Consider the following 26,745-nt stretch of genomic DNA (forward strand, 5'->3'; position numbering starts at 1 on the left):
CTTTATTATTAGAGGACTAAAATAGGAATTCACATCATATTCTCCTTCAATTCTTATATTGAAATCATTTTCGCAGCATTATTTTTTACTATCGACCTCCTATTTTAAGGTTCTTCAACTCCAAAAGAATTTCAATAACTTGTGTATGACTTGTTAAGAACTTAAGTCTTGTATAAAGAACCGGATACTCAGTGCAAATAATAGAATACTTGATCACTGTTTTAAAACATGTGAAACACACTACCCTAAAAGTTTATGAGTTCTCTTATTAAAACTAACATAGCACTTACTTTCTCGTGGGAATCTATAGATTAAGGTTTACTTTCTCAGTTTCTCCTAAGAATCTATGTATTAAGATAAAATTAATTTCATCTATAATCTCATTCTTAGTTGTTAAGATGGCTATGCTCATTAATGAATAAGGATCAGTTTTGAAATATGTTAAGTCAAGATATACAGATTGAAATAAAGCATCAAGAGAACTATCATCATTTGTACATGGAATAATAAATGAAGATGGAATCTCAATCTTGTCTCGACCTATGAATAGTTCAGTTCCATTTTCAATCTTCATCAAGTAGTCACAAAAATTCGGATCCTCGTTGGATGTTTAGCCAAATTGATGTGGATTTAACCCAACTTGCTTCAATGAAATCTTCTTTCTTCCCATATCTAATAACGGGCAATGTTTGTCAAAAATCACCTAAAAAAACAACCACTTTTCCTCCAAAAATTTTTGATCCGTTTTCATAATATCTCTAAGCGTTGTATCAATGCTTTCAATAGCCCGACGGTTAGCCATAGACGTTTCATCTCAAATAATCAATCTACATTTTTTTTAATAAGGTAGCTTCTGCAGTTCGTTTCCAATATTGTAGACATACTTATTATCTCCGTCAATTGGTATTTTGAATGTAGAATGAGTTGTACGTCCACCGAGCAAGATGGGGACGGGGCGGGGCCGGATTTCCCCGTCCCCGTCCCCATGGGCACATTGCCATCCCTAGAGGTATTACTCTTAACTAGTAATTCACCCGCGCGATGCACGGGGAAAAATTTATGTTATTATAAATATAAATAAAAAAAATAAAAAAAAATATTTTAAATTGTTTAATATAATAATATTTTTGAGCTTCCATTGGTCAAGTATTTATTATTTTTATAGAATACAAAATTATAATTAAAATTTTGTATGGTTAATATAATCTCTAATTATGTACATATTCAAATACTTTGGGTAGCTCAACTGGTCATAGAGGTGAAACTTTAGAAGAATAACTAGGGATCGAGTTTCACCAACGGAAATTATAATAATTGTTCATGTTTAGTTGAGTGCGCAGTGAGCAGTTGAGTCACCATGATTTACATCCTCCCAAACGTTTTGGAATCCCTAATCCTAATATCATAACATTTAATAATTGTTCATGTTTAGTTGAGTGCGCAGTGAGCAGTTGAGTCACCATGATTTACATCCTCCCAAATGCTTTGGAATCCCTAATCCTAATATCATAACATTTAATAATTCAATAAATGTAATCCTTTGTTATGGGCGAGAAAAAAAAATAACTATTTTATTTTTCAAATGTTGTGCTTTTTTTTTTTTTTAATAGTAAAAGATGTTGTGGCTATTTTATATTTATAGCTAGTAATAATAATAATGTTGGTAATTAATTATAACATTAATTATTTCCCAACCATATAGCTGCTGAGTTCAAATGAGGACAACAATATATAGAGGACTGTGAGGACAAATAATGGGCACACAACAAACTAATACCAGGCACACAACTTAATACATAATGGCACACAAGAATAAATGTAAACATCAGGTTTCGAACCCAGGCTCTATAAATTAACAAAACTAGCACGCGACATACAAACTGTGGCACACGACTTCATTCGGTCATGCACACAACATACTGGCTAATGGCACACACTACATCTGTCCTCACAGTCCTCTATAATATACTTGTCCTCATTTGAATACAAATCTATATGTATATATGTATATGTATATATATATATATATATATATATATATATATATATATATATATATATATATATATATATATATATATATATATATATATATATATACTAGCATTTTGTACGCACGATGCGCGAAAGTTCATGCCCAATATTAAAACATTGATAAATACAAATAATTAAATTATAATTCGAATTATATATACACAAATAATATATGTATTTTATACACACATATATGATTTACCATTCATAGAAATTTAATTAAAATATAATAATCAAGCATTAAATTAATTATATAATGATTTTAATAAAATTATAATTAAAGAATAGGAAGAAGATATGATAAATATAAGCGCATAGTAATAATGATGGAGTCATCAACGTTGAATTAAAAAGTAACGGTGTAAGGGTAGTTTCGTCTAACAAGAATATAGTAGGGATAATTTTGTCTAATAACATTGAAGTGTAAAACATTTAAAGTAATATGTATACCTTTATTAGCATATAAAAAGAGGGACATAAATCAAGGATATAACATTCATTGAGACTTATTATGTTATATATATATATATATATATATATATATATATATATATATATATATATATATATAGGGAAGGGTTCAGGCGGTTGATGGCTTGATGCTTCCTGTGCGGTTGTGTGGTTGGACGCACCTTGAGCATTAACATTGCGCACCTTAAATACACAAATCACCACGCACCTTAAGTCCACAAATAAAGCACCTTAAGAACACAAATCACTCACCTTAAGTACAAAAATCACGCACATTAAGCACAGAGCAAAGCACATTGAGCACAAAACTCACACTCTTAAGATTTTAAAATGTCTTTAAGCACAAACCCACGCACATTAAGTACAAAACCTACGCACATTAAGCACAAACCTCACGCACATTAAGCATTAAATTGACGAACTTTAAGTATTAACTTACAGATCTTAATCACTAACCCACGCACCTTAAGCACAAACCTTACGCACATTAAGCACAAACTCCACGCATATTAAGAACACATCTCACGCACCTTAAGCACAAAAGCCCACACTTTAAGTTTTAACAACTACTGACATTCATCACTAACCCCACGCACCTTAAGCACAAACCCCACGCACATTAAGCACAAACTCTACGCATATTAAGAACAAATATCACGCACCTTAAACATAAAAGCCCACACTTTAAGTTTTAACAACAACTCACATTAACCACAAACCCACGCACCTTAAGCACAAAACTCACGCACCTTACGTACAAGACTCACGCACTTTATACACAAAACTCACGCACATTAATCACAAAACCACTCACCTTAATTTTGACCTAAATGCAAAAATTACAAAATTACAACCGCGTTATTTTTTTTATTTTTTTTATTTTTTTATTTTTTAATTTTGGTAATCTTGAACGTTGATTTAAGTGAGATGAATAGCTCAGATTAAACCGCACAATCGCACCTGAGGCATTCACCCGCACAAGAACCGGCTCTATATATATATATATATGATGTTGAACACTACAACCTTGTTAAAATATGAGGCATTCATAGATAGGAATTGAAATCAATGCATGCCTTGATTGTTGCATTAGTTGTAGCTGTGATAGTGTTTTACAAGCATTAAATATTGTCCAGTATTTATCAAATAAGAGTGATTATGGATTATTCGGCCCCTGGGTATTGATTGCTTCAGTAGACCTATTGATTTAGCTATATATATGGATGGGTTGGTCTATTAAGGTAGCTTGATACTAAGTATTTCATCAGTGGTATTAGAAAATGTGACAAAAAATTAATTATAAATCATTCTTATGAATTTCAGATTATATAACTTAAATACATGTCATGACTGAAATTCTCAGTGAAACTGACATCTAATTCCATATACTTGACAAAAATTTCTTATCATTTAAACACTCATTTGCAGGAAAAGAGACATTTACTTGTTCAAGATAACTAAATTCAGATGACTATATATGAAAAATATATGGTGATCAAACAGAGAATGTGTAACACTATATATACAGATGGCAGCTGTATGTCATATAATATGCTGTCATAGCAAATGTGAAAGAGAAAGCTATTTAAGAAAAGTTAATAAAAAAATATTGCCTGAGAAGTAGACAGCAGATTTTGAAGGTTCGAACCACTAAAATACAATATTTGAAGTTTAAACACTTACAGAAATATGAGAGTGCACATGAACATTCAACAACTGAGTATACAAGTAACACATACATATAGGAAGAATTCAAATGCCCAAATATCACACACTCAGATGCCTTTCAATCAGTCTTTTTGCTACATATATATATATATATATATATAGGTTGACTGTAAACATACCTTTTATTTTTTTTATTTTTTTGCTTTTATTCAACTATATAGCTCTAGTTCATCATCATCTGTAGCGAGGCTGTCATGAATCATTGAAAAGAAATTATTAGGACATGGTGAAACTAAATCATGTCTGGAGAAAAAGTGGAGTGACATAAAAAAGGCAATAGAGAAAGAATAATGGAGAGAGACTCACCACTAAAGTATTTTTCTCAATGACAACCATATTATCATTTCCACACTCATGTTGCTGTTCTTGAATTTCCTTTGCAGAATCCACCGCAGAACAAAGACACTTAGTCAATTCGATTGACTTCAAATTTAGAATTTCTGCAAAGTCAGCTGGGATCTTTACCAATTCCCGACACCCTTTAAGAACTAGGCGCTTAAGATTTGGGAAATGATAGGCAGTTGCTTCCCAATGCTTTAGATCAACGAAAGCAATTTTCAAATAAATTAAATGATTGAAATTCTCCTCCTCCAATAGTTTCCACTCCTCACCAATGCACTTCCAAGCTGTTAGTCTTAACACCTCAAGTTTAGGCAACTTGCTAAGAATATTAATTGCCTTCCACTCAAATGTAAAACCCGTAATCCTCAACTTCATAAGGTTTTTCAAGCAAAGAAGGTGGTTAATATTTCTTTTTGAAAACACCCACTGAGGCCCTAATAATGTACCAAGAAGATGCAGATTTTGGAGCTGGTGTGAATAGGCAAGGTTATTAATGAAATCAGCACTCCAATCATGTTCACATAAAATCTCTACCTTCTTTAGGTGTGGAATATTTGTAAATAATTCTTTTGTGCATTGATCAGGACTCAACCCACGAATGCTCTTCAAGTTTTGATGAAAAAATATGGGAAGATCACTCAAACCTCTGTAACTATGCAAATGTTGTAGTTGTGGCAACTCTGAAAAGCTGAAGCTCTGTTTTGGGAACTCTAAAAAGCTGAAGCTCATTTTATCACTACTTTTATCTACAAGCGTTTGAAGATTCCAACTACAAAATGGATATTCTTCCCATGAATTCCAAATCCTAAGGTCCTTCCACACTTGCGGCCGTGACCATAATAGGCATCTCATATGGACAAGATACGCCATTTTATAGCGAATATTATAGACTACTCTTATTAGGCCGCCAAATGTCGAATTTAAAGATATATTTAGTCCGTAAAAAACGAAGATGGATCGACAGTTTTTTAGAGAAGAATATAATGTTTGTTCAATAAACCCACTTGATTGGATGCTTACCCATCGGAAGTATTTAGGAGGAGGACTGGACTCATTTCCATAGACAACATAATGCAGAAGGTTTTCCTTTTTAGCTTCACTCACACAAAAAGAATGCACTAAATCATGCATTCTAAATGTCTTTACTCTTCTTCCACAAATACTTTGTTTCTTTACAAGAATTAGGTTCCGATCCTTTAATTCTTGAATGTGCCTTCTAGCCACCGCATCAAAGCTCATATCCTCATCATCTGCCTTTACAAGTCCTTCAGCAATCCATAACTTTACAATCTCTTTAACATGGATATCTTCATCTTCTGGAAATATGCTCAAATATAAAAAACAAGCCTTCAAACTGTGACGCAAGTGATTATAACTCGATGAGAGTATCCTTGAGCATTCTTCATCAATTGTTGTTGTTGTAGATGAATTTAGAGTTTTTGCAACATTCTTCCACTCATCTAGTGTATGAAGTTTGGAAAATAAACCTGCAGCAACAACAATTGCCAGAGGCAAACCTTTGCATTTCTTAAGGATGGGTCTCCCAATCGCCTCAAACTCAGCATAACCAAATTTGCTTACCTTTTCACCGAATAAATTCCAACTCTCAGTTTGATCTAACAATTGTGCTTGATGAGAAAAGTCATTATTAGAGCCGATACTAGTAGCCACATTTGCAAAGCGAGTAGTCAACAATACTCGACTGCCATTTGCGTTATCTGAAAAGCAAGCTTTGATAGAATCCCAAGCATCAACGCTCCAAATGTCATCTATCACAACAAAATATCTTTGATGCAACAGATATTTGTATAGTTGATCAGCTAGCTCATCCTCTTGAGTGCTGCTATCCACTACAACCCCTATTGATTTAAGAAGATCTGTGAGCATTTGTAACTTATTATGATATTGTGATGCAACAACCCAAGCTCGCTTGTCAAAGTGGAAGGCAATTGATGAATCTTCATAAACTCGTCTGGCTAACGTTGTTTTGCCAATGCCTCCCATACCATTGATGGAGACAATTTCCCGTTGCCTTGATGAATGCTGAATTAACATCTTCTTTACAATTTGGAACTCATTGTTTTTCCCCACCATTACTATATTGTCCTGGGGCTGGGAGTGTGAAGCCCCCATCATGACAACTCCATCACATCTGGTGGAAGCTGCTGCTGCTGCAAGTGTACTTGTTTTCCTTCCATGCGAGTTGGCTTTCACACGCTGGTACTCCTTCACTTTGGACAACTCATTGTGGATGGCATCAATGTCTCTTATTGCTTCTTCCAAAATACAACCAAGTTTGAGAGAATGCCAACTTCTTTGGGCATCAGTAGTTTCCCCTTGTGGTCGCTCCGCAAAAATATCTTCAATTCCGAAGACGTCTTCTTCTGCAACATAAACATCTTTAATTTGAAATTCAATTTCATCTTCTACTCTGAAAGCTACATCTCTGAGCTTAGTTTCCAAGTCTTTAATGGCTTGAATACCATCCATTCTGTTCTCATCGAACCGCTCTATCAGATCATCAAGCTTCTGGAGGAGAGATTGGAGCAAGTCTTCATTGCCAGGGATGAGTTGCTTTTGTAGTACGATTGGACGAGGTTGAGGTTGCAAGAACTCAAGCTCAATAGTTCTCACAAGAGAGTTTACAGCTACACAAGCCATTGAATTGAATTTGCTTTCTGATCTTCTTCTCACTTAGTATGATAATTACGTCGTATAGTAATTAATTATCATCAACTGGGAATTGCCTTATGGCTCTAAGTGCCATAATTGCAAGACGAAAAGCATTTTTAATTGCAAGAGGGCAGTATTTTATGTAAAAAACTCTGCAACTTGTAAAGATTAACGTTAGATAATGACAACATCGTATATATTGTTTAATGTTAACTGGGAATCTTACAGCGCAAATCTCTCTCTATATATTGTTTATTTTATTCTGCATGTGATCATCCAAAGCCAAGGACATCTAAATCAGATGATGGAGGACAACTAAGTCACAACTTCAAGAAATAATTATTGCGACCCCCGCCCATTACGAAAACAAACAACTTTAATTATATACAAAATGAGATTTGAAAGGTTCAAGATGATATGTGAAAATAAATAAATAAATAAAATCAGATTTGAAAGATTTTATTGTATATATTTATATATTATTATTGGAGGAAAATTTTTAAATTTTAATTACCTAAATTATAATTAATTTGGCTTTTTTTTTTTTTTTTTAGTAGGGCTTCTAATTTTGCTTTAGCGTTTGTGTTTATATTCGTACTAGTTTTTTTTTATGCGCGCGAATGTGATAATGTCCAATAATTGTTTTTAAATAAGTATTTCAAAGTATATCAATGCAATATTATACGGAAGATGTTCATGTATAGGTAAATAAATGTTGAATTAGTTTATTTAAAGTGGTAATTTAAATTATATAAATGCAAGATAATATATGATAGATTGATTATAATTGTAACTAAAATAAATGTTTGCAACTTTGTAATAACGCTAGTCTAAATACTTAGTCTAAATAAATACTACTTTTGATTTAAATTTCTCTAATTCTTCTTAATTCTATTTTGGGTAGCATTATCATTATATTCATCTTCAGTACATGTCCTTTTTTTTTTTTTTTTTTTTTTTTATTTATTTATTTATTTGTAGTGTGTCATTTGCAATTGGGTTACTGGTGGCATAGAGGGATACATTGCAATGAGATTATAGTGTAGGAAGCTTTAGATTTGTTTTGCTGTGTATATGACTGTGATCTTAATTGTACTATGAACTCTTTATCTTACAAGCACCTATTGATATTTAGTAGTGCTAGTTTTCCCCCTACATGTTTCATGTGTTGTGAGATGTGTATCGTAGGTTATCATGTGAAAATATTGAATAAAATATTAATATTTATTATGTTTGTATAAAATACTTGGTAAATAAATATATGGGAAAATTGTAAAAAATGCCCCTCTATAATATGTCAATTATCAATGTCATCCCTGAATTATGAGTGGTGTAAATGTTGCCCCTCAATTATCAAAACGGTGCACATGTAGCCCCTCCTGTAACGGACATGTGGTTCCCCGTTAGTGTACGACATCGTTACATATTTACTCCGATTTAACGATGTCGTACACTAACGGGGAACCACATGTCCGTTACAGGAGGGGCTATATATGCACCATTTTGATAATTATATTGAGGGGCAACATTTACACCACTCATAATTCAGAGTTGACATTGATAATTGACATATTATAGAGGGGCATTTTTTACAATTTTTCCTAAATATATATAACATATGTAAAAAAAAAATGATAATGGACAATGTAGTGAATATAATAAATTAATAAATTTGAAGGTAAGGAATCTTTGAATGGTAGAAAATAAAGATAATATAACTAATGAAATTATATCTCTTTTTAAATTTTTTATAATGAATAAATTTTTAAAATAAAGACATTATAGACATCTAATTCTAAATTAATTAAATGCATATGTATTATTTTTTGGCATCTAATATTCCTCTTGGCTGATCCACGCTTCATGGATTTCGTGTTTTTTCAGAAGCAATAGTCCGAGTACTTCTTTCAGAAGCTATGTATTACTGGTCATCCCTACTACTGAGTACTTTTTCAAATTTGTTGCCAGACTTTAAGCTTGCAATAATTTATAACTATAGATTCGAATGGTAATAGAGACAATGATAGACCAGATGTAGCTCTCAGTTTATCCTTGTTGTAATAATTGCCGTTCTCTAGAAATTCTTCGGGGCAACTATTCGACAGAATTGCTGCTTCTATTCTTTTAAAGCAGGTGTGTATAAAAAATTTGATCCCGATAAGTAGACTGATAAAATTACAAATTATTATTGGGTTGTTGTTAAAATTGTTATTGGGCCAATTTAATTAATTGAACCATAAAAATTAAATTGATTTAATTAGTCCAATTAAATTTGATTTGGACTATTGAATTAATTGGTCCAAACCCACTTCATATTTGAATTTGAATTATAATTATATTTAAATATAATATAATTTTATTATATTTGAATTAAATAATTATAATTTAATTTGAATTTGAATTAGATGATAGAGTAGTGAACATAGACATGATTTTGGCAAGGTTCATTTTATTAGATAATTAATTAATTTAATTTAATAAATAATTAGGGAGTTTGTTGAGGGATTTTGGTTAGACTTTCTCCTATAAATAGAGCCCTCATTTCACATTCTAAAAGACACAATTGAAGACGAAGAACACTTGAAGAATTGAAGAGAAGCTCTGAAGCCAAAGGATTGAAGATCAAGTCAAGCTAGATGGATTGAAGATCAAATATTTCAACCATTCAAGCTAAGCTAAAGTGGACTGAAGATCAAGCCAACTAAAGACCGGAGGCCCTTCAACGAAGATCAAGCAACAAAGCCCTTCTTTGAAGAACAATCCGCATTCTGGAGGCCCTTCAGCCAAAGCTTCAAGTCAAGTAAACTAAGTGAAGAATCAGAGGACTTTTTGATAGAGATCTTGTACTCGCGCAATTTTGAAATTTGAATATATACTGTACAACTTTTTCTTGTTCATAGATTTTGGCATGCCCAGTGGGACATCTCTTCACAAGAATCCAAATGGCATCAAGAATTCCCACATCCAAGATGACTTACGCTCAAGCTACCCGCTCCAAAGCATCGTCCGTGGCCAGTTCCGATGATAGTCGCGAGATGCAAGGTGCAATGACTCGGAGTCGAGCAAGGAACATGGGAGTGAAAGTGGCTGAAATTCAGAGCATGGTGCGTAATATCATCCGAAGGATCGAAAGCAAGTCTATCGCTTCAAGGAAAGCTACACGTGACGAGGGTTCATCTTCTACAACGGGGACTACTGGTGGCAAGATTCCTACTCCCTCAAATAAAGCTACAAGAAGTGGAAATCCTTCGCTTACTCCTTCAACAGGAACTGCTAGCAGTGGAAGCTTATCCCCCATACCCCAATCATCACCTTTGTGGAAAAAAACACCGAAATGGACTCGCGTCTGCACAGTCATGCCTGCAATGACAACCAACGCAGCTTCGGTGGAGGAGCAGCTAGCAAACATCACCAAATCTCTCGAGGGTGTGACGACGCTTCTTCATAACCAAGATAGGAGGATAAATGACCTAGCTGAAAAGGTAGAGAGCATGAGGAACGGCGAAATGAGTCGAGCTTCTGGGAAGCAGCCCCAAACTCAAATAAAAGAGATTGATGTAGAGTTACCACCCCATGGCGATAGGCTCATTGCAGGGATGGAGGAAGGAGCATCCCGCCCATCACTTGCTAAGAAGAGCGTTCCAATTTTCGGGGGCACGATTCCTGTGGAGCAACTAAATGACAACGTCATTGGAGCTATTAAAGAGAAGCTCGAGGTAGGACAACGCTCTTATACTTATGCCAAGCCTTACACTCAAAGGATCGAGGAGCTAAGGGCCGTCTGGGTATCAGCCACCTAAATTCCAACAATTTGATGGGAAGGGGGAATCCTCGACAACACATAACCCATTTCGTGGAAACCTGCAATGAAGCTGGGACATAGGGGACTACCTAGTGAAGCAATTTGTTTGCTCGTTGAAAGGAACGGCTTTTGACTGGTACACTGATCTTGAGCCAAGCTGTATCGATAGTTGGCACGACATGGAACGTGAATTTCTGGATCGTTTCTACAGCACAACAAGAACGGTCAGCTTTTTGGAGCTCACAACTACCAGCCAATGGAAAGGAGAGCCTTCTGTTGAATACATCGAAAGGTGGAGAAATGCGTACTTAAATTGTCAAGAGAGGATATCACAATGTGCTACTATCGACATGTGTATTCAAGGAATGCGGTTTGAGCTTTCTTATATCTTGCAAGGGATTAAACCCAAAACATTCGTGGAACTTTCTAGCCGAGCTCATGACATGGAACTAAATATTGCAGTTGGTGGTGGATTGAGTGTGTTCAATATGCCGAGCTCTCCAAAGGATAACATAAATCAAGATTTTAAGAAAGGGGGCAAACCTTTTTCAAAGCAAGAAAAAGGAGAAACGATGAATGTCAAAGCTAGAGCTATTAAAGTTTTCACTAAGACAGCTGAAGCCCCAAAGCCAAGGCCGTCTTACAATCCACCAAGCGCAAGGAGGATAATGACTATAGAGGAGAGACAAGAAAAACAATACCCATTCCTAGAGTCAGATGCCGCCCCTATGTTTGATGAGCTGCTAAAAGTTGATTGAGTTGCCAGAAATTAAGCGTCCCGAGGAAGCTTCCAAAGTTGAAGACCCAAATTATTGCAAGTATCATCGTCTCATAAGCTATCCGATTGAAAAGTGTTTTGTTTTCAAGGATAGAGTCATGGAGTTGGCTCGAAATGGAAAGATAGAACTTGCCGATGCTACTGCAAGTACAAATCAAGTCACGATATCACTTGGAAGGTTCGCTCCACTTCTTAAGGAAGATTCTGTGGGAAAGAAAGAACAAAAGCGTCCACTCCCGTTCATCGTTAAGCAAGTTGCTCAAGTGAAGTTTCAACAAGTTGATGATACCTCTAAGAGTGATTGGGTAACTGTTACCTGTAAGAAGCATAAGAAGGTGGTGAGATCGCCAAGACAAGTGACACGGAAGTGGGTTGAGAAGGATCCGTCCAAAGGTCCTATCTACAAGCTAGAGGTGAAGGAACACATTAACAAACCACAAACCCCTATGACATTGGCTCAATACATGCCAAAGGGGTTTGACTTGAAAAAGGTAAGCGTATCTAGCTCGTGTTTGAACACCAATGAGGCGCTAGTTGAAACGGGAGGATGCTCGTCCCATATGGAAGACAAAAGCGAGGAAGTTCAAATGTATAAGGCTACCTCTTATTCTGCTGAGATCACATTCAGTGATGAAGATTTGCTGCTTGGTGGTATACCTCATAATCACCCATTGTTTGTTGAGGGCTATGCATGTGAGAAGAAACTTAAAAGGATTCTAATTGATCAAGGGTCAGCTGTCAATATCTTGTCGTTGCGAGCTTTGAAAGACCTTGGTATTTCTATAGATGATCTTACCCAAAGCCGCCTAATGATCCAAGGATTTAATCAAGGGGGACAAAAAGCGTTGGTTATCATTCGACTTGATCTGACGGTTGGAAAACTAAGTTCAAGCACACTATGTCATGTTATAGATGCAAAGACATCTTATAGATTGCTGCTAGGACGGACATGGATACACGAGAATGGGGCCATTCCATCTTCATGGCATCAATGCTTTATGTACGATGAAAATGGAGTTGTGGAAAAGGTGGTCACCGACCGGAGCCCATTCACCGAAGCTGAGTCCTATTTCGCTGATGCGAAATTCTATATGAAGAAGCAAATTGTTGTGGAAGAGATTGACGAAAGTGGAGTTGATCATGCACCTCTTGAGCCAAAGTGGAAAGGGAAACAAGTCGTTGAGGAGCATCAACCAAGCAAGGAACTTGTCTTTCCTCTTACAAGGATTGACACGCTTAAGGCCCACACGGAGGAGTCGCTTGAAGAAGGAAACAATGGTAGAACAAATCAAGTGTTGTCCATGCATTGCGCTAGGGGCTTTGACCCAAATGCTTATAAACTCCTAGCCAAATCTGGTTATGATCCTAAGGAGCCGCAAAGGTTGGGGAAGCTTATCCCGGAAACAGGTGGCAAAGGGATTTCAAAACAACAAAGCGTTCATTCGCACAAGGGGTTGGGGTATGTTCCACCAAAACCCGTGAAGATATTCATAAATCGAGCTGCAAGTAATCACATTACCATTGAGGAGAAAAGTCAAGACAAGAAACAATCTGTTTTTGATAGGATTGGATAGGTGGAGTCACGTCAATCAGTCTTTGACAGGTTGGGGTCAAATCCTAAGGAAGCCAAGAGAAAGTCTGCGCATCAGAGACTCGGACCTGTCCTGATCATTAAGAAGCATACCAAATCCTCTCCGGGGGTAGAATTATCAAAGAAAATCAAGAGTGCAATCCCTTCTCGTATGAGACGAGAAGCCGCTATCAATATTTCATGTGGCGAAGTTTTAAAGGTTCAACCAAAGACTATGGTGCACACTTCTATTCAAGAAGAAAATGAAGAAAGTATGGCATCAAATTATGCAACATATCAAGATGGTCAAGATGTAAAGGCACCACAAGAGTTGGAGGGCGATCACATGGCCATGGTACTTTGATAAAATGAAAGTCCACCAAAAATGCAGCACGTGGTTAAACTGTTAATGCAACTCGCTTGTCTATGGGTGGGCCAAGTCATAGACGCTCTTTACCCGCACGAGCTTAAACTGTGTACGGTAAACTCCTGGCCTGCATGAGTTTAAACTGTGAACGGCCTTACCTATGGTCCTTTGAACTACGTTTGACTTGATCTCCTTTGCAGGAGTACGTAGGCAGCTTAGAAATTTTATTATCTAAGTTCAGTCATAACAAAATTTTTATATTTTCGTCCAAGATAGTGATTCTATTCAAGCACACGTTAATTATTGGCATGAAAAGGAGAAGAACAAGTCTAAGAAGCGTTGCAAGTCTTGGAATGGAAAATAATTGTCAAAGCATGCATTCCCGCAACAATTGGTCATTGTTTGTCATTTTGATCACGTCTCGGTCTATAATAGTCCGATTGAGGTGATCTAGGTATTGTTGGAAAGATAACTTACAGAGCTACTACTTTCATGAAGACACCTAAGCTTGAATATGACTGTTGAAGGGTCAAAATTCGAGGGAAAGTGAAGGCACGAATCTGTCCAGAATTTTCTGTGTTCATATCTCATTTAAATCTTCCAAGGAGAAAGTATATGGGTAGTTTTCATGGTTCATTTTAGTATCCATGGATATTAAAATGCAAGAGAAGTATGCTTTAACAATCCAATAAAGGAACGAGCTAAAGCGAAGCAACAATACAAATTCAAAGCTATAATGAAAAAACGAGCTAATGGAACGACAGCTTGTGTGGCATGAGTTATTGTTGAGCATGTGTAAAAAGAGTTTCAATTGTTGGTCATGAATTTCTTTGAACTTCTCTTTCGTGCTCAGGGGTCCAGTTGTCAAATGCGGTGGATTAATTGCTATGATTGTTGTATATCACCAGGCTCTTTAGTCCTGTTAAACCATTTGTGCTAAAATTATACCAAATTCGAAAAAGTGGGGTGGCAAGAAGTGTGGGTATTATTATTATTATTATTATTATTATTATTATTATTATTATTATTATTGCTGTTGCTGTTGTTGTTGTTATTGTTAGGGAAAATTGTAAAAAATGCCCCTTTATAATATGCCAATTATCAATGTCACTCCTGAATTATGAGTGGTGTAAATGTTGCCCCTCAATTATCAAAATGTTACACATATAGCCAGGGCCGGATTTTAGGCTGTGCAAGCAGGGCTACCGCACAGGGCCCCCAATTTTAGAGGGGCCCAAAATTTTAGAGGTACAATATTTAATTTTTACCTAGGTAGTTTAGAAATAAAAATTAAAAGTTTTCAATTAAACTTAAAAGGTTCTAGGAAGAGATGGTAAAAATATGTATTTATTATATTTTAACTTGGAGGTCAAGAGTTCGAAACTTGCATGTATTGGTTTTAAAATTGTGATTTTAGTAGGGGCCACATTTATTTACCAGAACAGGGCCACAAAAACTTAAAATACGGCCCTGCATATAGCCCCTCCCGTAACGGACCTGTGGTTCCCCACCGCTGTCCATCGCTGGTAATTGAATCGAGGGAGGGAAAAAACAACTAAATTTCATATTTACTCCGACTTAACGGTATCGTACACTAACGGGGAACCACATGTCCGTTACGGGTGGGGCTATATGTGCACCGTTTTGATAATTGAGGGGCAACATTTACACCACTCATAATTCAGGAGTGACATTGATAATTGGCATATTATAGAGGAGCATTTTTTACAATTTTCCCTTATTGTTATGTTATTATTAAAATATTGAAAAAAAAAAGTGAAAGGAAGGGAACGAAACAGAAAAAGAAAATCAAGGAAAAAGACAAAACAAAGAAAAAAAAAAAAGAAAAAAATACAAAATGAAGAAAATGACAAAAGCAAAAACGAAACAAAAAAAAATACAAAAGAAACAAAGGGAAAGCAAAAAAAAAAAAAAAAACGTAAACAAGGAAAATAAAAAAAGAAGGAAGAAAAAAAACGAAAGTGAATGGGAGCAGCTGTCACAATGGGTTGTCATCATTATCATCACATTGGGCAGTGTGCTGTCATCTCACTCCATTTAGCTTAAGTTCCATTGCCTTGAAAGAAGAAGATAAAAAGCGATGCAGTAGCTTCCTTCGTCTCTTTCTCCTTCAGCTCTGTCTGCAGTGGGGCGCAGCGGTCAACGTCCGGCAGCGGCGATCTCCGGCGAGAGACTGAACATCGGCGTCAATAGTAGAGCAACAGCGTTTGATGTGTTCCACCTCCAACAGTGTCAACGGTGCAACGCTACATTCTGGCGATTTCTGCGAAAATTCCCGGCGACGCGAGTTTCCCGGCAGTAAAACAATAAATCGCCGCATGTAGTGTTGACAGCGAGGAACGGTCTCCGGCCAGGGGTTGCGCAGTCCAATAGTGGCGGTCCCTGGCGAAGAGCTCTAGCAACACCTGCCCGCAGTCCGCGACCCACAAGGCTGAGCAGCGTCAAAGTTGGGCGATAACCTCTTCCAGCGGCGGCCTCCGGCAAGAGCAGCAACGAACCTCCAGCGACATTCAAAAAAAAAAAAGGAAAATAAAAACTCCAGCGAGCATCAACACTGTCAGCGGTAATCCTCTAGCAGTAGCGGTCTCCGGCGACTTCTGCGAAAATTTCCGGCGGCCTCTGGCGACTTCTGCAAAAAAAAATAAAATCGACGGCCTCCAGCGGAGAACTCTAGCAGCTCCAGTGAACCCGCGATGTCCTCAAGTTATGCTCGGCTGTATCCATGGTGGAAACTCACGCTCGCGTCAAGGCAAAGGTTCCGCAATCGATGGTTGTTCCACGAGATGGTGAGCCTCTCGTTCCACGGCGGCAGTTCAAAGGTGGTATGTATCATCGTTTCTGTGTATAGGAGACAATATATATAAAGGAGAAGAGGAGAATATACCTTATTGAATGGCAGAGTTCCAGTGATTAGCTCCTCATTTCTTCCTCAGTTTCCCTTTGTGTTTGTAGGGATTGGTGAGTTGAGGTAGGTATTTATAGTGCCCGGTGAAGAGTTGCGGCTGGAGTTGGACTCTACAATCTAATAAGATTGAGATGAAATTTCCGATGGAATCAGTTATGCCGCTGGAATCTTGGATGAAAATGTGAAATGGTTACAGTGAGCTTGGTTAGAGGTAGGACTCACGCACAGACGTATCCTGGTGAAGTATTGACCAGGCTCATTAATCATTCCTAGTGATTATTTGAGAAGGCTTAGAAGATCAGATGGCTTGGGCTCACCAATTGGAATATTTGACTTGGGCTCATGAAATATTCAAGTTTATAGCTAGGCTCACAGAACGCATTACACCAATTGGATTATTTGATTTTGGATCATGAAATATCCAAGCATGCATTTGGGCTCATGGAGTTTAGAGGCACTATAATGGACCATTTGTTAAATTTTGAGAGTTTCTTGCTCCAAGTACATCAAATAGCATGTCCCGGCAAGTCTCGAGGGGGCAATTTGTAGACACAGAAAATTTGATCCCAACAAGTGGACTGATAAAATTGTTATTGGGCCAATTTAATTAATTGGATCATAGAAATTAAATTGATTAAATTAGTCCAATTAAATTTGGCAATTTATATCCTGCACCACGGCGAGCGTTGCATTGTGCGCCCAGATGCAAAACAACGTCGTTTCAATTTTTATTTTTTTTTTGAAATTTCGCTACCCAGTGTTTGGCAGTTTATTTTCCTTAAAAAAAATCTCATGTTCAAAAATGTACATAATGTTATACTAGAATACACAAAATTGTATACATGAATGTACATAATTATATAACAAAATACACATACTCTTTTTTAAAAGATAATACATATAATCTAATATAATACATAATAAACATAAACTTTTAACATAATACACATCAACTCTTAACATAATAAACAAAAATTTCCTAATTCGGATGTACATAATTGTATAAAACAAATGTACATAATTGTATAAAAAATGTACATAATAAAAAATATACATAATTGTATAAACAAATATACATAATCATGTCAACTTCCTACCGCGCCTCTTAAAACGACGTCGTTTTGGGAGGAGCTGGACGCACAGTGCACAGTGCACTGTGCACCGTGGTGCAGGGTATAACGATTGATAAAATTTTGTTTGGACTATTGAATTAATTGGTCCAAGCCCACTTCATATTTGAATTTCAATTATAATTATATTTAAATTGATAGTGCTAATTGCCACGTAAGCAGTAAATAACACAAGTACGATCAAGTAAAGCAAGTAAGACTTTTATTGATCGAGTGAAAGGTCCTAAGTACAATCTAAATGACTGCTCGGGTACCGACTGAATGCGGTCGGGATGCTCTGATAATAGTCTATCGATCGTCCGAAAGATCCTCACACTGTCGCAATGGGGGTATTTATAGCCGCGGCGCTGGAGACATAATCCGGGCTTTCCGGCCAGCCCGAGCGTAGCCAGACACGTGTTATCCTCTCGGGCGTCTGGTTGTCCCCGCCAAGTGCCGACACGTGTCCCTCTTCAGCTTGTTGCCCAAGGTCCCTCGGTCGGGAACTGAACATGTCGATCGGGCAAGGACCGGTCGGGAATCGACCCGGTTTCTCCTAAGAATCCCGACTTGTGATCTGTAAAACGAGGAGGAAAGAGGCGAAGGTGCACCGGTTGGGTAGGGCCCAGGCCGATCGGGATACCCCTATCATAAATATAATATAATTTTATTATATTTGAATTAGATAATTATAATTTAATTTGAATTTGAATTAGATAATAGAATAGTGAACCAAGACTTGATTTTGGCCAGGTTTATTTTATTATATAATTAATTAATTTAATTTAATAAATAATTAGGGAGTTTGTTGAGGGATTTTAGTTAGACTTTCTCCTATAAATAGAGCTCTCATTTCACATTCTAAAAACACAATTGAAGACGAAGAACACTTGAAGAATTGAAGAGAAGCTCTGATGCCAAAGGATTGAAGATCAAGTCAAGCTAGGTGAATTGAAGATCAAATATTTCAACCATTCAAGCTAAGCTAAAGTGGACTGAAGATCAAGCCAACTAAAGACCGGAGGCCCTTCAACGAAGATCAAGCAACAAAGCCCTTCTTTGAAGAACAAGCCGCATTCCGGAGGCCCTTCAACGAAGATCAAGCAACAAAGCCCTTCTTTGAAGAACAAGCCGCATTCCGGAGGCCCTTCAGCCAAAGCTTCAAGTCAAGTAAACCAAGTGAAGAATCAGAGAACTTTTTGATAGAGATCTTGATATGAACCTAGTCCAAGATTCAAATAAGATGAGTATTGTCCCAAGAATTGCTCTCAATGTAAAGATAGAGATGGATCGAAATACCTTAAACCTCACGAGAAACCCTTTGTCTCGAATCCTCAAAGACTTGGAAGAATCCCATTGTAGCTTCAAGTACCTCGATGATGCAATCTTCAATCAACTAGAGTCGGATCTAGTTTCCTTCGATTCAAGAACGAGTCCACGAACCTAAATCTAGGGTTGAAGAAAGTAAGATTGATTCGAGTCCACGAATCAATTTGCTAGTCGAGTCCACGACTAGCCACTAATTGAGTCCACAATTAGCTATAAGGTTTCTTACACAAGTGTAAAGAAAAATTTAAGAATTTTATTGAATTAAAGTCTGCCCAAAACTGATATGGATGTGCCCTATTTATAGGTATAGGGCAGCATTGTAATATAAATACAATGGGAAAAAGAGTCCTAAACCTAATCTAGAAAACAAGTAAATAGAGTTTTATTTAGAAAAGGATTTAAGGAATCCTTTCTAAATACAACTAGTGTTTTCTCTTTTATGCCAAACAATTTAAATTAATGATGACCAAAAATAATAGGGCTGATTTGGGCCTAATTTAATCACCAAAATCAGCACTTAAACAATTATAAAAAGCCTTGAGTTCTTCGCCATCATTTGCAATTGGGCTTGAATTGGATTTCCACCATTTTTGAACATATCCAATAAAGAGTTGTCTTAATTGTTTGGACTTAGACCTTGTGATTGGCCCAACTGGTACTCTTAATGGATCTTCAGTAGTTTGGGTTGCATTATCCTCCCCTTCTTGAAAATGATTCGTCCTCGAATCTGTGCAATCATATGGAGACAAGTTTGAAACATTGAAAGTAGAAGAGACATTGTATTTTCCTCTAAGATCAACCTTATATGCGTTATCTCCAATCCGTGATATAACTTGAAATGGGCCATCTCCACGTTGGTTTAGCTTTGACTTTCTTTCGCGGGGAAAATGGTCTTTGCGCAAGTGAATCCACACCCAATCTCCAGGCTCGAATGTGATCTTTTTCCTTCTCTTGTTCACTCGAGCAGCTATTTGTTCGTTCCTTTTCTCAATTTGTTCTTTGACTTTAACATGTATCTCCTTGATCTTCTTGGCACGTTCTTCTCCATCTAAGCTATCCTGCGGATTGTAAGGCAAAGCAAGTAAGTCTATAGGAGATAACGGATTGAAACCATACACAACTTCAAAAGGAGACATGTTAGTGGTTGAATGTATTGCACGATTATAAGCGAATTCAACATGAGGCAAACATTCTTCCCATGATTTTAGATTTTTAGAGATCACACTTCTAAGTAATTGGGATAAGGTTTTATTAACTACTTCTGTTTGTCCATCAGTTTGAGGATGACAAGTAGTAGAAAATAGCAACTTAGTCCCAATTTTAGCCCACAGAACACGCCAAAAGTGGCTAAGAAATTTAGAATCTCTATCAGAAACAATAGTCTTAGGGATGCCATGCAATTTAACAATCTCAGCAAAGAAAATATTAGCAATATGAGTTGCATCATCAGTTTTGGTGCAAGCAATAAATCTAGCCATCTTACTAAAACGATCAACTACAACAAAAATAGAATCTTTTCTCTTAGAACTCATAGGTAACCCTAGAACAAAATCCATAGAAATATCAAGCCACGGGCCGCTAGGAACAGAAAGTGGTGTGTAAAGCCCTTGGGGAAGTGATTTGGACTTAGCATGGTGACATGTAGTACAATTATTCACAAAAGTCTCAACGTCTTTTTTCATTCTAGGCCAATAGAAGTGTTCATGCAACGCATCATAGGTTTTAGAAATACCGAAGTGTCCCATAAGACCACCTCCATGTGATTCAGTGATCAAACTCACACGCAAGGAACAATTAGGAATGCACACTTTATTTTCCTTAAACAAAAACCCATCTGACAAGTAAAACTTTTCCAAAGGAGATCGTACACAAGAGGTGTAGATCTCGCCAAACACTGAATCACTAGCATAGAGAGACTTAATGAAATCAAAACCAAGAAACTTAGCATGTAAAGTAGCAAGTAAAGTATATCTCCTAGATAAAGCATCAGCCACTTTGTTTTCCGTACCTTTCTTGTAGGCAATTTTATAAGGAAAAGCTTCAATGAACTCGAGCCATTTAGCATGTCTCTTATTCAACTTACCTTGGCCTTTCAAATGTTTTAAGGCTTCATGATCAGTGTGTAAAATAAAGTCTTTAAACCATAAATAATGTTGCCAAGTTTCCAAGGCTCTTATAATGGCATAAAGTTCTTTATCATATGTGGGATAGTTGAGTGTTGCGCCACCCAACTTCTCACTAAAATAGGCAATGGGGCGTTTATCCTGCATCAGTACAGCACCAATTCCAATGCCAGAAGCATCACATTCTAGTTCAAAAGTTTTATCAAAACAAGGCAAAACTAGAACAGGAGCGGTGGTGAGTTTCTCTTTCAATGTAGCAAAAGCTTGTTCCTGTTTAGGCCCCCATTTGAAGATGGTGTCTTTCTTAATCAACTCATGCATAGGGGCTGCTATGGAGCTGAAATCACGAACAAACTTTCTGTAGAAACCGTCTTTTTTTGGGACAATGAGCACTGGAACGGCACACGGACTCAAGCTTTCTCGAATATGTCCAATTTCAAGAAGCTCTTCAACCTGTTTCTGGATTTCCTTTGCTTCCACGGGATTGGTTTTGTAGGCTGGTCGGTTTGGCAAGGTAGATCCAGGGACAAAGTCGATTTGATGCTCAATCCCTCTAAGTGGTGGCAATCCTTTTGGCATCTCTTTAGGGAATAAATCTGAAAAATCAGCAAGCAATTCATCAATAGAGGCATTACGAAAACAAGATTCAGAGTGTAACACAAGAGAAGAATCAAGATCAGTGGTAAGCTTATGAATGAAAAGTAAGTTAAACGTGTCTCCCCTTCTTATTGCCTTCTTAATGTCATTTTTTGTTGCAAGAAGAGAGGGCTGATGTGGTGATTCCTTTGCTGGGTTTTGAGATGAAAATGGCGTGGAAAGGGATATTGGAGGAGGTGGAGGCTTTGATTTTGGATAGGGGGAATATGACACTGATTTCGCCTCTTTTGATGCCTTCCTTGATTTCAATAGTATTTTGTAACACCCCGAAATTTTAAAACTTTTAAAGACTTATATAATAAAGGTATTCTCTTATTAAATCTCAAACAGAGCATTGTTAAACATGAAGGTACGGGGTGCTATGCCACACCTGAGCTGGAGAACTCAGATGCACAGGCTAACTAACTAAATTCCGTAATAATGTAAATGGCACGCAGGCCGAAAGGGAAACTATCTACACCATGCCTCGAATCTCTAGCGCGCTCCGGTGTCTACTCATCAGTGCCTGAAAGCCAAATATATCTGTTCAGCGAGAGATGCTGGTAACCCACTCCAATGCGTTGAAATACATTACATATAGAGATATATATAGATATACGAAAACCATTTTGAAGCATGAAGATATATCCTACGAGACTCTAGCTTTTAAAACGGGGATAGACTCAACAGATAGAGCTAAGCACACACAACAATTATACCAAGCATATACAGTTTACAAACAGGCACGGCAGATAAAGATGAGCACAATAAATATCCCTAACCCAGCATATACGAATCCCTAGCATAAATCCCATAGTCACACCCCAAGGCACTCATAACAACAACACATCCATATCTCATCACATAAGCACACTTTGTTGGCGCCACAGGACCAATCGCATGCCCATACATGAGGGTCAGCGCATATAGCTCTGACACGGCCCCGTATCGCAACACGGAGGGGTCGATCGCAACCGACCGATGAACCGCAGCTCATCATAATGTTTGATCGCAACCAAACAGTGGACCGCAGCCCAAGAGTATGTCATCTGACCGCAGCCAGGAAATATGAAACGCAGCTCATGTAGAAACGTTTGATCGCAACCAAACGGTGGACCGCAGCCCAAGAGTGTAAATCTGACTGCAGCCAGCTCCTGAACCGCAGCTCAGGAATGACCAATCCGATCGCAACCGAATTGGGGTATCATGCACACATAACACATAGCAAGCACATGCAACCCACATTAACACATTGGGAAGGGGGAGAAAACGTATAACAAAACCTATGTGTGATCCTTCACATACTAAGAATAATCCTAAGGGGTGCATACTTCTTTCACCTAGGTCAACGGGATACCAATCCAACTAGCATGCAATATATAAGACTCATACAACCTACGAACGGTACCCGAAATATCAAACTAGACATAGGCACGATACACGGAGTTCGTTGGGACACCACGGGGGTCGGGGGAACATCAAACGATGGAAGCCAAAATCCCAAGGTTGGGTACAAACTAGCGGGTAGCCGGTGGGTGAGGGGTCACCCGCCGGCTGCCCGGCGGCGGCACTGTTCTGGGCAGCGGGTACCCGGCGGGCAGCTGCCCGCCCGCTGGCTGCCCGCTGCCGGCGTTGCCCAAATAGGCCGCGGGTAGGTGGCGGGTCCCCTACCCCCACCTACCCCCCATTGACTCTTTTTCACCAAAAACGCCCCGGGAACCTTTGTGGAACCCGAAACCATGCTTAGACACTTTCAAACGCAATTGATAACACACGTAGACAATTAACGGATCGAAATCAAGAAACATATGGCACATAACCTATCATGCTTTTCTAAACATAATCAACACCCAATCATGCGAATTCCCACCCAATATACCAAGAATAATACCATACGAATTCCACGATATACCTAGGGTTCTAATTATTTTTAAATCAACAAGAACACAATTCATCTTCCAAAATCAAGATTCGGTAGGAATATCATATAACTACCAAGAACCTCATGAAGAACATCAAGAATACCATATAATTATCAGGAACGTTATATAATCGTCAAGAACACCATAATTATCAAGAACCTCTCATCATCAAGATCACCCATGGAATCATCCCACCAATCATCAATAATAATATCACAAATCATCAATAGACAATAATATGGGGAAATCCTAAGAGGGGAATCATAGCTATGAAAATAGGTTTTGTTGAGACATGGGTTACCTTTTAGCCTTAATTAATTCCTTGGCTATGAAGGGTCTTTCTTGAAGCTTTCTTCTTTCTTGATTTCTCCTAGGGGAATTCTTGAAACTTCTTGTGTGGTGAGGGATTATTGTGGTGGGGGTTTCTAGGTGCCTCTTAAGTCCCCTATTTATATATCTAGGAGTCCTAATTAGGAACTAATATTATAGGCTTGCTAATTCTATTCCTTTTAGGACTAAGGACTTGTTTTAGGGATAAGGGTCCATGGTCCATAGTGGACCATATTAATTAATTAAAGGGAATCCTAATCGTAGTCTGAATAGTAAAAGGCCTACTTCCTTTATTCCTAATAGATAACTAGGTCTAGGATTCCTAATTAGAATCTGAATAGTAAAGGGTTTACTTTCTTTATTCCCAATAGGCTTAAGACTCTAATTTAGGCAAGGGTCCACGGTTCATGGTGGACCTTATTAATTAATTAAAGGAAACCTAACCGAATTAAATCATATTTAATTATTATTAACGGGATTAATTAAATAATTAATTCGGGATTGAAGGCCGTAACACGGGGTGTTACATATTTCTTCCACCTGTTTAGGAGTCAAAGGAGACAAGACATATCTAACTCCATCCATGTGAAACACATAAGTGTTCATCATTCCATCAAAAGTGATTTTTCTATCAAATTGCCACGGTCTACCTAACAACACATGAGCAGCCTGCATTGGGACAATATCACACAAAATTTCATCAGAGTAACTGTTAATAGATAAAGGAATAGGAACCTGCTTTGTGACTCTAACTTCTCCTGCATCGGTTAACCATTGCAAACGATATGGATTAGGGTGATCAAGCAAAGGTAATTGAAGAAATTTAACCATAGCTGCACTAGCCACATTTGTGCAACTTCCAGAATCTATTATCACAGTACAAGCATTCCCTCTAATTGACCCTTTAGCATAAAATATATTTTCTCTTTGAGACTCATCTTCTTTTAAAGGATGAACATTCAAAACCTTCTTAACAACAAGAGTAGGAACAGACTCACTATCAGCATATTCATAATCAAAATCTAAAGGTAAAGGTGGTTCCTCCTCAACATGCTCATTGGGGGTTTCCAAATGGTCACTAACCTCATCCTCAGACTCATATTCAAGACAAGAGGCAAACTTTTCACATTGTTTTGTTATCTTAACTACCCTCTTGTTAGGACAATCACGAGCCATATGGCCTCTTCCATTACATTTATAACAAATCAATTCTCTATCACGTTGAGGCCTCACTGCCTCACTTACCTTTTCCTTACCTTTGTCTCGTGAATCATCTCTTGGAAGAGGGCGTTCATCACGCCTTTGAGGGGTAGAACGAGTGTTGTTCCATCTTGATGCACCATTGTTGGGCTTGTACATCTTCATCTCTTTGATTTTTACTTCAGATTCTCGTGCAGCATACAAGGCATCATCAAGGGTGTCATATCTTTGTGTACTCATTCCCCACCGGATTTCTTTGTTCAATCCATGTAAGAAACGAGCAATAGTTCTTGCCTCTTCTTCATGTATGTCCCCTTGCTCAAGCAAAATATTGATTGTTCGGTGATAGTCATCAACCGACATTGATCCCTGAACAGTTCCCTGCAATTTTCTTTCAAGATCATAAAAAAAAGATTTAGGGCGAAAGGTTAGGCGCATATCTTCCCTTACTTGAACCCAAGATTCATAGGGAATAAAATCAGCAACTCTCTCCCTATTTCTTTTTCTCCACCAAGATACTGCATACCCCTTAAAAGATGTAGCAACTAGCCTAATTTTTGTAACATCAGAATAGTGCTTTAAATCAAAAAGTGTTTCAACAACATTCTCCCATTCTATATACTCTGTTGGTCCCTTCTCACCAGAGAAGTTAGGAATTTCAAGTTTAATGTTTCCTAACTCCTCATTAGGCTGTTGGATCCTTTGACATCTAGGATCCACTCTCCCTGCTGGTGGCAGGTGTCGCTCATCATAGTGTGGTGGTTGCACTTGCTGTGAGCGTTGCTCCAGATTAGTCATTCGTGTGAGTAACCCGTCCATGGCGAAGGTTAGAGCATCTATTTTTCCTTCCAATGGTTTGGAACTTGTTCATCCATCTGTAGAGGAAAAAAAAAATTCTAAACAAAAAGATGTGTGAGTAGACACGTTAGTGAAACCAAAAAGTTGGCTCGCTCCCTCACTATTCTCAGCTCGCAGGTAAGAGGTGGATTATATAGCTCTGGGGGTGCACTACACACTCTTACAAACACACACTCCACTCGTGTATCGCTCAAGGTGGCAGATACTCTCACCAGCCTTTTTCCAAAAAGGAAAATTCTAGTCCGGTACTCAAGTTGATATGGATTCAACCTCAAAGTTCAAGAAAACGTACCTTGGAAGACTTCACAAGCCTTTGAGAGTAAGGGTGTATCGCGAGATAGGTAATAAAATTGAGAGCAAGAAGCAAAGAAAAAGGACAATACGAGCAAAGAAACTAAATAAGATTTGAAAGAAAAAGGAAACCAAAGAAGGAAGTATGGCAGAAAGATATGCAAGACCAATATCAACAGATAGAGACAAATAGAATGTAAGAGGGGTTCAAGTATACCACAACTAAATAGGAATCTATCAACAACTCCTTCCAACC

The 26,745-nt window shown here is 37.6% G+C and overlaps 2 protein-coding genes across 2 annotated transcripts; both read right to left on the reverse strand.

The window, feature by feature from the left end:
- Window positions 1-78: 78 nt before the first annotated feature.
- LOC109157536 (disease resistance protein RPP13-like) lies at window positions 79-7,263 on the reverse strand. The gene is made up of 2 exons (XM_019305395.1): window positions 5,641-7,263; window positions 79-96 (listed from the first exon to the last, which is right to left on the reverse strand). Exons 1-2 carry the CDS (start codon window positions 7,234-7,236, stop codon window positions 79-81), a joined length of 1,614 nt encoding a protein of 537 aa, XP_019160940.1. The 5' UTR covers window positions 7,237-7,263.
- LOC109156986 (putative late blight resistance protein homolog R1A-3) lies at window positions 4,336-22,674 on the reverse strand. The gene is made up of 3 exons (XM_019304871.1): window positions 22,671-22,674; window positions 4,540-5,212; window positions 4,336-4,422 (listed from the first exon to the last, which is right to left on the reverse strand). Exons 2-3 carry the CDS (start codon window positions 4,948-4,950, stop codon window positions 4,408-4,410), a joined length of 426 nt encoding a protein of 141 aa, XP_019160416.1. The 5' UTR covers window positions 4,951-5,212; window positions 22,671-22,674; the 3' UTR covers window positions 4,336-4,407.
- Between the last annotated feature and the right edge of the window lie 4,071 nt (window positions 22,675-26,745).

Source organism: Ipomoea nil, unplaced genomic scaffold, assembly GCF_001879475.1.
Source record: "Ipomoea nil cultivar Tokyo-kokei standard unplaced genomic scaffold, Asagao_1.1 scaffold0298, whole genome shotgun sequence".
In the NCBI taxonomy this organism is placed as follows: Eukaryota; Viridiplantae; Streptophyta; class Magnoliopsida; order Solanales; family Convolvulaceae; genus Ipomoea; species Ipomoea nil.